The 15,153-nt window shown below is 35.1% G+C and overlaps 1 protein-coding gene across 4 annotated transcripts in view; it reads right to left on the bottom strand.

Annotated features, from left to right (window-relative positions):
• The window catches only part of NEGR1 (neuronal growth regulator 1), an 851,322-nt gene that overhangs the window by 283,812 nt on the left and 552,357 nt on the right, over window positions 1-15,153 (bottom strand). For all 4 annotated transcript variants that reach the window (XM_003990224.5, XM_045036007.1, XM_045036008.1 and 1 more), the window contains exon 4: window positions 1,499-1,630. In XM_003990224.5, the coding sequence (XP_003990273.1) occupies window positions 1,499-1,630 (132 nt within the window). The remainder of the gene's footprint in view (window positions 1-1,498; window positions 1,631-15,153) is intronic.

Consider the following 15,153-nt stretch of genomic DNA (forward strand, 5'->3'; position numbering starts at 1 on the left):
AAAGTACGAATACAAAGGAAAGTGTAGGATATACATGGACTATGGGCCCATGAGAACCCATACGACAGCTGGGTTTTCAATTCTACTCCAATTTGAGACATCACTGTAGAGACCGATTATGTCTGGGGGCTGAGGAGCTGCATTACTGGGTGGGGTGCCCGTTCAGATAAATACAGTTAGTGATAAAATAATCATTATTTCTTCTTTCAGAGAGTTCCAGAGGAATGAGCAGTAGCTCTACATGTAGAAATTTACTAAATGTAGATTTCCAAGTCATGTACCCCACAGATTTTGATTCAGCTGAGTTGAGTGGGGGCCCTGAATATTTCATTTTCAGTGAGTTTTTTGGTGAATCTGCTAAAGTTTGTCTACAAAACATTCTTTGAGAAACTCTGCCCCAGACACTGCCTCTTGATCTGGTATTACGCCTATTTTCTCAGTCTCAAAGAGATAGCTCAACCCCAAATATATAGATTAGTCAGTGACAAATGTTAGTTGATGGCAGTGATTTGCCCTGGCAGACACTCAATTGCCAGGTGTGTTTTGATAGTTATTTTTTGGCTCATGAAATTGAAATATTCACATTAATATGAAAAAAAACCTGCTTAAAGTGTTTTAGATTATATTTGGAATGATTCCTTCTTTTAATGAGGTATACATTATTAGCAATGGCAATATCCAGAAGAGTGTATACATAGAATAAAAAAAAAAAAAGGAAGCTGTAACTTATCAATACCTTTGGTAAATACTATTATCCCCAAATTATTCTATTTGAGTAATTTAAATAATGTAAAATTTTTTGAAGGACTAAGGGGGTATTTTAGAAACATACAGGCTATTTCAGTTATTACTATTGAGATCATAAGATATAAAATAGGATATTAGTGAAAAATATCTTAATCATTGTTTGAGATGCATTTAGAGAGGGTGAACCATGGCATTGGTAGCTCTGCAGGTATTTCTTAATATTCTAACTTCCTACTAATGATACACTCGGGAACATTCTTTATTCATTTTCTCAATATTTTTCAAACGAAATAGAATTAAATGACCCAAGTAATCAAAGTATCACAGCACTAGCTCTTCTCTTTGAGTACAGACCAACATACTTAATTTCCATTGGGTTTGATTGGGAGTTTCATGCTTCAATTTAACCAGAATACACCCAGGTGAAGCTCACGAGAAAGAAGAAAATGCCATGTGTCTATAGTACTCTAGATATAAAGGTACCATACTTTACAATGCCGGAGACTACCATGATATTGGAAATGCTTCCATCTGTACATCAAACTGAATTATCGTGGGATTACTTGGGACAACTAATGTTACATAAAACAATTTGGTCAATCTTCTAACATGTCCACAGTTTCACTGTCAATAGGTGGTCTTTATCAATAACAGCACCTCTTAAAAAAACAGCAACATAAATTTCAGACAGTGTATTTCAGATGTTTATCTTTTCTTGAAAGTTATGCTGATAAAAGACGACAGGACTTACAGTTTACGACAACTTTTACTTTTTTCACGTCTGGGAATGACACATCATTTTCCGCACTGCATTCGTATTCTCCAGCCTGGTCCCTTGTAATTCCATAAATGTCCAAATATTGTCCATTTTCAAATGGTTTTGCTACAAGAAAAAAAAGTACAGCATGTTTAATTATAGCCGCCTGAGGCTTCATTCAAATAAAATAACAATCTCATGTCTTCCTATTAGATACTGCTGACAAAACAATCCCAAGTGAAACTGGGGAATTATTAAACCCTTTGTTCTCCTATGTTCAGAGGAAAAGTCAGAGAAAAAAGCAGAAACTGAACAAGGGATACTATAACAACTGTTTCCCCAGAACAGGATATACATGTGTTCTTTTTAATTGATTGTGGTCTCCTAACCTCGTCACACATCAAATAGAGCTCTGCACATTTCTGTAATTGAGTTCAACAACCTTCTAGCAGTGTAGATGAAATTCACTAATATGGCATGGTACATATTGACTTTCATACAGTGTAAGCTAGCAACTTGACACTTAACCTAACTAAATGTTGCTTTTCTTTTGGGGAAATTTCATACTCATTCCCAAGGTTTCAAGCCAGATGGCTTGATAAGAGTATAGAAATACCTTAAACCATTGCCACATTTCAGTTTCCCAAAATTACTATTTTTTTACGAGAGGCACACTGCATATGCTATATATAACTGATATGATAAACCTCAGAAACAAGATATGATTCTCAAACTAAGAGTTAGGTAGTTATAAAAACTAAATTAGCTTTATTTTTTAATATTCTAGGAAAAACATTCTTATATGACTAAAAATAGCACTAGAGTAAAAATATAAAAACATAATCACAGATAAAAAATATGCAAATGAATGAAATTTGAAAAAAAATACTCTTTTTTGAAATAATAGAATTTGTATTTGTTTGAAAGCAGAGACTCCTCAGGCAGGAAGGATCCTGATTATCAGAGATATGGCAGGGGAAGAATGGGCCTCTGTGAATTTCCAGAGGGGGGTCTCTTCTCCTCCTTACACAGGTCTTGAAAAATCACATTTTACTGCATACCAAAGAGAACTGGAAAATCCCATTAAATGGTCTGTTTTGAAAAGTCAACCTTATTTTTGTTTCCATCTTACTCTCTTGCCAAAACTACTATAAAGCTGTAGAAGTTAGAAAACTAGTAAGAAGATTCAGTTTTATAGGAATAAAGTATTATGAAACTTAGGTATGGTGCTCCAAATCAAAAATCTTTATCAATTAACAAAAATGTTTTTCCTGTGGCTCCCTTCTCTGGGCCTATATTAGTCACTAAACTGCTTGCCGTCAGGTAAATATGACTTGGTTAATTGAAACCTGTACTATTTAGAATACATATGATTAAGTAATCTCTCCATTTATCTGGCTGACCCTAAGTTGTACACAGGGAAGAGTTATACTTCTAAGATGATAGTTGGCTGATATGCTATTTCAGGTATGCCGAGGTGAGTTTATAAAAGCAGCATGTGTCTTCAAATCCATATTCTTAAAATCTGATTTTATAAGTATCTTTTTAGAATTTTTTTTTAACATTTATTTATTTTTGAGACAGAGAGAGACAGAGCATGAATGGGGGAGGGTCAGAGAGAGAGGGAGACACAGAATCTGAAACAGGCTTCAGGCTCTGAGCAGTCAGCACAGAGCCCGACGTGGGGCTCGAACCCACAGACAGTGAGATCGTGACCTGAGCCGAAGTCAGATGCTTAACCGACTGAGCCACCCAGGCGCCCCTTTTATAAGTATTTTTTAGCTCAACCTAATGCCCTTGTATGACTCCATCCACTAATATAATATTTTCTATTCCTTCCTTTTTATCTTATTTTCACCCTTACAATGAAGATAATCTAGGTTTAAATGTGTCTATAAAAACTATTGAAACATAGGGAGGACAAAATCCTTATTCACATTCAAGAATTTTTTTCTTTTTTTTAAATCTTTTTTAATCTTTATTTTTGAGAGAGAGAGAGGGAGAGGGAGGGAGACAGTGTGAGTGGGGGAGGGGCAGAGAGAGAGGGAGACACAGAATCTGAAGCAGGCTCCAGGCTCTGAGTTGTCAGCACAGAGCCTGACGCGGGGCCTGAACTCACGAACTGCAAGATCATGACCTGAGCTGAAGTCAGATAGTTAACCGACTGAGCCACCCAGGCACCCCACATTCAAGAATTTTTAAAGTATAACTTGAATTATAAAGTAAGGGATATTAAATGAAAATTAAAGTATGGGTAAAATTGATATATTATACCATAATTAAATAACTTAGTTGTCCAGTAAAAAATGAAGACAATCATGTATAAAAAGGTAAAAAAAAAATTGTGAAACTTTTTAAAAACAAATTTAAAAGGGTCTAACTTATTTTCAATATTAAAGTGTTACATGAATATTCCTATTTCACATCTATTGACTGTTCATCCCTGGGATATATTTCTATAGTCAGTGGTCTGAAAACATCATTGAAAGATAGCTTTCAACTTTGAATTTCTGATAGGGATCACAGGCTGGGATAGGTCCTTCTAGCCTGCTGTCTCTTTAGACATTTCATCTTTCTGCTGCCAGGATACTTTATCTTCCAATTCACCCTGATAACTTCTCATCTTTCAGGTCTCTGAATAAGCAATATTTCCTCATAGAAACCTTTCCTGATTTAGTCACTACTCAATCTAATAGTTCCATGTTACATACTTTCAAAAATAAAACAAAAAATCCTGCACTAATATTATGTGGCAAATACATGCTTGCTATTGTTTGCTTAATTATTAGGAACTCTTAAATTAATTCTCTTTTTGTTATACTATAAGTTCTGTGATATAAAAGGCTACATCTTATTCCATGTTTAATATGGGCTTTGTGACATTTGTTGACTATATCATTAATGAAAGATAACATGATAGAAAGTCCACAAAATATAACATTTCATTTTCTCTACCTTCTCCAGCAGATTAATTTTCTTACTCCAATAATTATTAACCATGACACCAGCAATAAAAATAATAATATTTACCTGTTATTGATTCTTTATCATGTGTACAGTGCCATGATAAATGCTTTTCATTATGAATTCCTCAGTTAACCTTAGATACGTGTATCAGGTAGATTCTGTTATATGGAATAAAACTCTATATGGTTAAAGACGTTAAATATCTTGTTAATGGACCTAGTGACAGATATGAAATTCAGAACTCCAAAACCTATGTGCCTGATCTGTATCCCACTGAAATGCTGCATTGATTTTTTCATTTGTAAATGGTAATAATGAAAATGCTTAGTGTAAGAACTAAGTTAGGGCATATGTGTGTTGTCCTTCCTCTTAGAACTATAAAGCACTATCTGGATGCTAATTTAATTTTTGAATCATTAGTTTTCCTTGTATTACTTTTCCGTAGCTGCCATAACAAAAGACCACAAATTTACTTGTTTAAAACCATATGACTTTATTATTTTCTGTAGAGTAGAAGTCCGGCACAGGTCTATAGTAATTGGAATAAAGGATCTTCCAAAAACATTCATGTCCTCAGCATTTGGGTCTGTGACTCTACTAGGTTTCATGCACAAAGGGACTTTGAAAATGTGTTAAGTACCTTGAGATAAAAGACTATAATGGATGGCTAAGTCTAATCACATGAGTCTTTAAGTGTAGCAGGTGGAAGGATGGGTCAGTGAGATGTGACATGAGAGGACACTAGTGCTGACTTTGAAGATGGAGAAAGTGGAACATGAGCAAAGGAAAACTCTGTCCTCTGGAAAGTGGAAATGGCTCTCAGCTGACAGCAAAAAATTGATTCTTTAGAGCTTAAAAAAAAAAGAACACATCCCGTCAATACTTTGCTTTTAATCCAGTGAGATCCAGATTTCTGAACCATAAAGGTATCAAAGAGAAGTGTTTTAAGCCACTAATTTTGTAGTGATTTGTTATAGCAACAATATAAAACTCAAATAGGGTCTCCTTGGACTAAAATCAAAGTGTCAGCAGTGCAGGATCCCTTTTTGGAGGCTTGTTTGCTCATTCAGGTTGTTGGGAGAATTAAGTTTCTTGCTCATGGTACTGAGGTTCTCATTTCCTTGGTGGAGGGCTATTCCTAGCTTCAAGAGGCTCCCTCATTCCTTGGCTCATAGCCCCTTCCAAGCCAGCATATGGTGGGTCAAGTCTTCTTCCATTTTGAATGCCCACTGCTTCTTCTCCAGTTGCATCTCTCTGAACAGCTCTTCTGCCTTCCTCTTCTAGTTTTAAGGACTCATGTGATTAAACTGAGTCCATCTGCCCAATCCAAGATAATCTTCTCATCTCTAGTTCTTAACTTCAATCACATCTGCAAAGTCTCTTTACTATGTATGGTAATGTAGTCACGGGTTCCAGGGATTGGGACATGGGTATCTCTGGGGGCCTTTATTCTGCCTACCACACTTCTTCATTAGATTCTGCAATTATTTTGCACATACAAATTGTGATTTGCCTATAATTTCCAAAGATAGCGGGAAAAGAAAATGTATGGTCAAATTGATAAAGTTGCTGAGCTCATTACTACCTCTGAAAAATATGAGTGAAGTTCAGAAAAATAAACTTAATTAAGACATTCCTTTGGAAGCAAATAATTTTCAGGAGAATGTACTGCAAATCTAACAGGGAATGTGATTCAGGGGTGTTGTTAGAGCACAAAAGTAGTGGGGTTTGAAGAAGCAATGAGAGGAGGGTGTATGGGCAGATAAATTATAGAAGCTGCCTACCGAAATGACTGCAACAGAGGTTTCAGAAGCAAACAAAACCCCAATAAATAAAAACTCAGCGTTTTGATTTGTTTTGTTGCATATTTATGCATATTTAGTACCAGACAGTACTAAAGGAAAGTTCTTAAGTCAGCTCACAATAGTTTCCTTCCTTCCTGCCTGGCTTCTCTCCTTCCATTCAAATGACATTATTTGTGCCAAGATCACTGACCAGTGGACAAAACTGTTTCCATTTCAAAGAGCTTATCATTTATTATGGAAACAAAAGTATAAGCAGGCAATTTCAGTAAAGTAATAATAGTAAATATATCTGAAGTAAATATAGATGCTGTGCTGTTATAATTGTGCTGTTAAAGCTTCAAGAAAAAATTGGAAAAATTTGGTCAGGTGAAAATAATTGTAGTGCTACAGGTAAAAATGTAACAAATTTGAATATTTTAATATTTTTTTACATTTATTTATTTTTGAGAAACAGAGTGAGACAAAGCATGAGTGGGGTAGGGGGCAGAGAGAGAAGGAGACACAGAATCTGAAGCAGGCTCCAGGCTCTGAGCAAGCGGTCAGCACAGAGCCTGATGCGGGGCTAGAACCCATGAACTGTGAGATCATAACTTGAGCCGGATTCGGATGCTCAACTGACTGAGCCACCCAGGTGTCCCACAAATTTGAATATTTTAAAATATTGTATTAAAAAATAACTCTTGAATTCTGCTTCCACGTACATTTAGGAACAAAAATCAGACCTACCTTGTTGCCATAAACCACTAGAGAAATGGGTAAAATACATAAAACATCTCTTTTCAGACATTAGACAATAGGCGGCACAAGACTGATCCCAGAAGCAAATAAGGTGAGCCCCAAATTGATCTCCATAACTTGTATACATAGGCAATTTTCAGACCCTAGACTTAAGAGAACTTTTTGAAAACTAGAGCCCAGTAATATTGAGTTGAGTGAAGAAAGACTGAAGTTCCAGCAGGCCACGGGAGCTGGATCTAGTGGTAAAGAGTTCTGAAGAGAAGTAACATATAGGGACAAAAAAACACAACACAACACAACAACAACAACAACAACAACAACAACAACAACAAAACACTAGAGAAATCAACATGTGCTTCCTTGTCTTTACTTCAGACTAGGCTGTACATGCATTGGGAGAAATCTCAAAACATTTGAAAAAAATAACTGGAGATTTTGGAAGTCGTGGGAATAATAAAGAGTGAAAATCAGTTAAATTAAAAATGGACAATTAATAGAGAGAATTAATGAAACCAAAAGCTACTCTTTCAAAAAAATTCATTGAAATGTATGAAACTTACACTGATAAAGAATAAAAAGAAAGACAACACAAATTTCAAGTTTCAGAGATGAAAAAGAGAACATTGCTATGGTTATAAGAACGACTGAATGGCCACTAAGCAAATATTAAGAAAAACTACCTACCATTTAACTCAACAATTTCAATTAAATGGGCAAATTCCTTGAAAGGCACAAAAATTGAAACTGATTTAGAAGAAATAGAAAATCTGAATATTCAATATATATCCAATAATAAGAAATTGAATTTGTAATTTATAAAATTACCAACAAAGAAAACTAAAGGGTCATGTTTATTAAGACTATAAGAAAGAGGGGCACCTGGTGGTTCAGTCAGTTGAACGTTGGAACTGTTGATTTTGGCTCAGGTCATGATCTCAAAGTTTTGACATGGAGCCCTGCATGGGGCTCCCTGCTGAGCATGGAGCCTCCTTCGGATTCTCTCTCTCTCTCTCTCTCTCTCTCTCTCTTCCCCCTCTTCCCCTCCCCACTTGCACTCTCTCTGTCTCGCTCAAAATAAATAAATAAACATTAAAAAAATTTTAAGAAAGAAATAATACCGTATATACAAATTCTTTCTGAAATGGAGGAGGAGGAAATCTCCCAATTCATTTTATGAGGCTAGCATTACCCTTAATATCTAAACTAAAGATGTCAAAAGAAAGAAAAAAAAAACCCTCATAAGCATAGACACAAAGATACTTTATCAAATATTGAGTAAACAAATCCAGTAATATTAAAAAATGATAAAACATCACAACCAAATATGGTTCATCCCAGGACTGAAAGGCTGGTTGTACAACTGAAAAAAATTAAACAATGTAATTCACCATATTAAGAACAACAACAAAAATATGAGTATCTCTAGATGCAGATAAATCATTGAAAAAATTCAGTATTCATTTATGAAATAAAAAGTTTCTGGAAACTGAGAATTGAATGATACTTTCTCAACCTAACAAAAACTTTTGTGAAAACCCTACGTCTGACCTCATATTTTATGATATAAGGGTAAATAGTTTCCCATCCAAAATGAGAGGCAAGGCAAGATTGTCCACTCTGATCCATATCTCACATCTTTATAGAGAAAGTAACTCAACAATCACCATTGCTCTAAATGTGAATCACAAAACTATAAATATTCTAGAAAAAAACAAAGGAGAGAATCTTGGGCTAAGCGTACTTAGATATGATACCAATGGCACAAGCCATATAAGAAAGTATTGATAAACTGAATTTCATCAAAAGTAAACAATGTTTGCTGTGCAAAAAACACCATTAATTAATTGAAACCCACATAATGGGTGAAAACATTGTAAATTACATATTAGAGGACTTGTATCCAAAATATACAGGGACTCTCCAAACTCAGTAAAAGCATACAATCTAATAAAGAAATGGACAAAAAATTTAAACAGATACATTATTGAATAAAAATACTTAGATAGTAAATAGGTATGTCAAAAGATAATGAACATTATTAGTCATTAAGAATGTTAGGAAAAGCGGAGCACCTGGGTGGCTCAGTCCGTTAAGCCTCAGACTTCAGCTCAGGACATGATCTCAGGGTCTGTGAGTTCAAGCCCACCCGTTGGGCTCTGTGCTGATAGCTCAAAGCCTAGAGCCTGCTTCAGATTCTGTCTCCCTCTCTCTCTGCCCCTCCCCCGGTCAAACACTGTTTCTCTCAAAAACAAATAAACATTTAAAAAATTAAAAAAAAAAGAATGTTAGGAAAAAAATCAAAATGACATTTTGCTATATATGTATTAGAATGGCTTCAAACAAACAAACACTGATTAGTGCTGACAGGAAGCAGGGTACCTGGAGCTCTCCTATATTGCTGGTGGGATTGTAAAATAATATAGTCCTTTTGGAAAACAGTTTACCAATTTTGCATAAAATTAAACATGCATTTTACTATGTTACTTAGCAATTTCAATCCTAGAAAAATGCAAACTTCTGTTTACACAAAAACTTGCATACAAATGTTTATATTAGTTTTACCAACAATTACTAAAAAGTGAAAACAACCCAAAAGTCAGTTTAACCAGTGAATGAGTAAACAAACTGGGGAACATCCATATAGTGCAATACCATTTGCCAATCAAATTATTCATATATACATAACACGGATGGATCTCAAACACATTTTACTAAATGAAAGACACTAGGGTCAGATGGTTACATGTATGGTTTCTTGTATAAGACATTCTAGAAACAACAAAGCTGTAAAGGCAAAGAACAGATCAGTTTTTGCCAGGGTTCGGAGAGGGGAGGGTGGTTGACTACAGGAGTTTGGAATTTCTTAGTCATGAAACTGCTCTGTATCTTGACTGTGGGTATGGGTATATGAAGATGCATTTGTCAAAACCCATAGAATTTTTGTACTGCAAGAAGTGATTATTTTATGTAAATTTAAAGACAAAAGCATATTGATATTCTACCACACATCCACTAAAATGGTCCATTTAAAAAAGATTTGCAATCCCAAATATTTGTGAGCAGGTAGAGCATATAACACAGCTCTCTCTTAGGAACTCACATCAAAATCCCTCTTTTCCAGTCCTTTCAGTCCTACAGAGAAGGAGAGAGTTCTACGAATATTCTAATTTGGTTCTTGGTTAATCACATTTTAGAAGTTCCATAGAGGTGATGTGAATTACACCTCATTTTGCTATCTGTTGCCTTAGGATTTCAGCTGAAGGTTCCATTTTAGCATCTTATTATATTAGCTTTGTGACCTAGGGCTTTCTGTGAATAATATACTCTCTACTCTAAGGTCTGGCCAGAGAATAGAACTTTGACTTCTTTGGTGTTTAATTATTATTACAAGTTCACATACAGAAATAGTATTCATAAAAGATTACCTGAAGGAAATCCATTCATTTCTTTAGCTATTTAAAAATTTTCTTTTCAGAGTAAGTTGGTATATTAAAAAAACTGTACACTCTCACTACTTTATTTTGGTTCCTATTGAATTTCCTTTACAAGAACTTGCTTTGGTGTTACTGCACCCATCCTCATTGACGGACATTATAAGAAAGGCCATAGAAACTTCCTATTACATTTTTATCAGAAAAGTTACCGAGGCCCTGATGCTATAATCAATGTATTGACTTTCTGAGTATCCATGAGAGAAAGTCTTTGTGCCTCTTAGTACCAGGAAAGGCTCTGCTTCTGACATCCTAATTTGCTTTGATATTATGATCCATGATCTTATAAACTGTTTCTCTTTTTTTCAAGGAAGCTAGGAAATTTCAAGCCAAGATAAAGGAAAATATACTTTTGATGTCTCTATGCCTAATGGTGTTTTGAGGATCATTACATAATATGTAGGCAGATCAGGATATCCAAAGCTATTTGGAAAATAGCTATATTACATATAATGGAACAAAACTGTGTTAAAATCAAATAGATTAGATGATTTCCTATGGGATATTACCATATCTTCTTTGTGTACAAGCAGAAATGTTTGCCCAGCATTCAGAAAACAAAGAAGCATGGTGTCTAATAGGAAGGCTATAATAATTAGAACACCACTTAGAGATCATCAAAGAGCACTTAAGTGACTAATCATGGTGATGCTTCTCAAAGTCATTTTGCATTTTGAGGAAGTAGACATATACCCATACCTATTGCAAAATGTGTTCATATGGATGGTCTTATGAAAGAAAAAAAAGATATGACAATAATAGAGAGGGAAGTAATTAAGAATGTGGGCTTTGGAGTAGTAAATGCACTAGGTTTAGTGTGATCTGGGTCAACATTTTTAACCTTTCTCGGGGTCAGTTCTGTCATATGAACAAAGAAAACAATATCAGCTTCATAACACTATTATGAGCACTGAATGCAAAAATATGTATAAAGCCCTGCGCAAAATCCTAATAAAATTAAAATGAACATTTTTATTGATAAAATTAATGAAAATAAAACTGAAAATACGATGTATTGTTCAATGCCTATAGTGTTTGTATTGAAGAAGTAAGAATTATGTTGTCAAATCTCGTAACATAACTTGATTTTGTTAAACCAAACCCTACAGAGCCTGAAATGCACTTTAATAGTTCAAAGTAAAAGAAACAACTCATATGCCTATCCCTATCAGGAAGGGATCTTATTCATTCAGTAGAGCACTAACAAAGGCTTTCTAACTGCCATCACACCATTTGGATTAGGTGACTATTTTTCTGGCCTCTCTATATTTGGCAGTTTGAGATGCATTTTCCCTGGAAAATAGTGATTCAATCTGCAATGGCAAGTTTAGTCATTGTTTTTCATTTCTGCATTTAAACAGGGTGAGGGGGGGGTGGGGAAGTGAGATAACAAAATTTACATTATCCTGGGGAAGAATTACCCTTCTATCTCCTTTCCAGCCCCACCCTTAACACACATACTTTCTTCCAGAGGGGTAATTACAAAAAGGGAGTGCTTGCAAAAGGAACCGGCTGCTGTTGTTTACAGGTTGTTTGTAGCTAGGCTCTGTTCTGACCAGCTTGAATCCATTACTTGCTATGTATTATTTACGTCTCTATGAACGGAGCCATATGTTACTGGCCTACACCATGTGAAACCTCTATTATGTTCCATTTGAAAGTATTGTAACTTACCTGAATGAACTCGTCAACATATGCTACAGTCTAATAAAACTGTCTTCTCCAAGTGACAATAGCTGCAGTTACAGAAGATTCAACTGGGTATCAGGAAATACTGCTTACGCTTCCACTGTGCCTGTAACTCACTGTATGGCTGTATATGTCCTTCAACATATTTGTTCCTTAGTTTTGCATCGTGCAAAACAGAAATTGTTTTGTTCCTAGTATTACTCTTATTGAGTCAACTCCAGTTATGGACACTGTTTTGTCATCTGAAACAGCCCAGTGCCTATGTAGATCTGTAGAGCTAATACTAATTATGTGCCATCACTCTATCATATTTTAAAATACATCATCACTCATATATTTAATATAGATATAAAACTTAAAAAATATACATTTTAATATTTTCATCAAGGACAAAGATTTAATCTACCATTACTTTTTAAAGCTGCACTTCATATCAAATAGTACTTTGTTCCAGAAAAAAAAAAAATCTTCAATAAATGCCTTTTGACTAACATTGTTGCATACTATGGGCTGAATTGTGTAACCCCAAAGAGTCATACATATGTTCTGCAGTGCTTCAGGATGTGATCACATTTGCAGATAGGGTCGTTAAAGCAGAAAGTAAGTTAAAGTGGGGGGGGGGGCTTAATCCAATATGACTGGTATTTTATAAAATGAAGAAATTTGGATATAGGCACGCACAGAGGGAAGATGCTGTGAAGCCACCCGTGAGAAGATGGCCCTCTACCAGCCAAGGAGAGAGGCTGGGAACAGACCCTTCTTCGAAGCCTCAGAACCTTAGGAAGGAACCACCTGTCAGCACCTTGACTGGGGACTGTGAGCCTCTAGACCTGTGAGAATATATATTTCTGTTGCTTGTGCCATATAGTCTGAGGTACTGTATTATGGTAGCCCTAGCAATCTAGTACAGATGGTATACGAAGACAGAAACGGCAGATCTTGTCTGTTCAGGGACACTAACTATATTTAAAATGCTTGAAATTTGACATATGGCCTCTTATTATTGGTTGACTTTTCATTCCAACTTTTACAAATTCTAAATGTTCATTTCTGTTATTTATACAGCACATAAGGTACCACAGGGTATATATAAGACCTGTCACTAAAAAAAAAAAAATACATTCTATTATTTTTGTAAAAAAAAAAAAAAAAAAACAAAGGAAAAAAAAACAGCTGTGGCATGTGAAAAAAAAATCAAAGCAATAATCCTTTCATTATTTCTTTTCTGTCCCCTTTATATGCTTCTCTCTGTCTATTCTTATATTCCATTCTCTTCCCAGTAAACTAGGTATCTCTTTCTGTATGCTTAAGAGTAGGCCTATTTGTACCAATCCCTTGATCTCTCTTACAGGACTTCAGGAAAAAAAAAAAAATCCATAAGATTTTCTGTTATGAGCAAAAAAATACTTCTTACCTCATATTTGAGATTGGTGCTGGGAAAAGGGATAAAGTAAGAATTTGTGTTACAAGGTACTTTAGAAAAGAGTTTGAGATAATAAAATTGTGCCACCGTCTGGGGAAAGAGTTCTAAAATCCTTCATAGTTTTGCCCCAAACACATTACACCTTTGCTTTCTGCAAAAGTATCATTTGGGCCAGACTTTCTTGAAATGAACCAACATGATGACACATAAGGCTTAATGAGAGGTTTTGTTCTTAACTCCTACTCTCCCTATAGCCATGAACTTAGAAAATTAAGGAATTCAAAAGTTCTGGCTTATTAATACATATAAATGTTCATTACATTTCTTAAGTTAAAGAATGAGAGGTAATTGGATGAAAGAATGATAGAACGAAGCAAGAATGAATATACAAAGTAATGAATTACCTGGCTTTTCTGGAGTTTGACCATCATTGCCTCTTCCCCCCACCCCAATGCCTTCTGCCCTCTTCTTGGTGGATCTGGAATTAATATCAAAAAATAGAAGCAAAGCAATTGCTACCATCATCTTCTGAAGACTTCAGGCTACCAGTGATGGAGAAACCTTCTATCAACATTGCATTCCCATATCTTTCCAACATCTGGGAAGACTAAGTAGACCCTGCTAATTTTGAAATGTCAAGACCAAAGCGAGAAAGGCAAAAACTTTACAGTACTTAGGATTCAAAAATTTCTAGTGATACAAAATATAATATCATGAACCCTAAGGGAGCATGTGCTCAACATGATGACTATACCTCATGTAGTACCTGTTCACTAAGAAGAAGAAAGCTAAGCTGAAAAGGTCATTGTGATAAAGGTACATGATGGGATACAATCATTCTCCTTTTGACTTTCAGATATTACTCTATGACTATAAGAGAAAATAAGAAGAAACTGACAAGTAAATTGAAGAAAAAATGAATGCAAAGATGATAGATCTCCAGTAGCAATTAAATGTGTTTTTTTTTTTTTAACAAATAAAGCAAGTGTTTCTATTGTATAATATTGTGACAGTATATGGAGAAATATATTGGTTGGTGATCGGAATATATTGGCTCAGTATAAGTGACACAATCTATTGACTCTATCGGTGCTACCTCTATGCAATAGGAGGAAAATAAAACTTCTCTAAAGTCATAAATGCCTGTGTCTACACAGCTAAATCAGAGAGAAGTGTATAAATGAGCCATGGCATATACATGGTGAAATGCTATAATGGGCACCAAAAGCTTTGCCAATTATCAAACATATCCACTGCTGGTTTTCCTCATGCCTAAAGTTCCTGCTACTATTAATTATCCTTTTAGTTGAACACTTTTGTATCCCTAGAAACTCTTGCTTAAAATGCAAACACTTAACTAAGAAGTAAAACATATAAACCTATCGGTACCTATTTCTTTAAGGGGCCTAATGTCAATCAAGTCCTCACACTACCTCCCTGTAAGTCTAAGCAAATTACCTTATGTAATTTCAACAGCCATGATTTTAGTCTTTGGTACGTTTGTCATACCAAAGCAACTACTAGAGAGAGAGGGGG

This window comes from Felis catus, chromosome C1, assembly GCF_018350175.1.
Source record: "Felis catus isolate Fca126 chromosome C1, F.catus_Fca126_mat1.0, whole genome shotgun sequence".
In the NCBI taxonomy this organism is placed as follows: Eukaryota; Metazoa; Chordata; class Mammalia; order Carnivora; family Felidae; genus Felis; species Felis catus.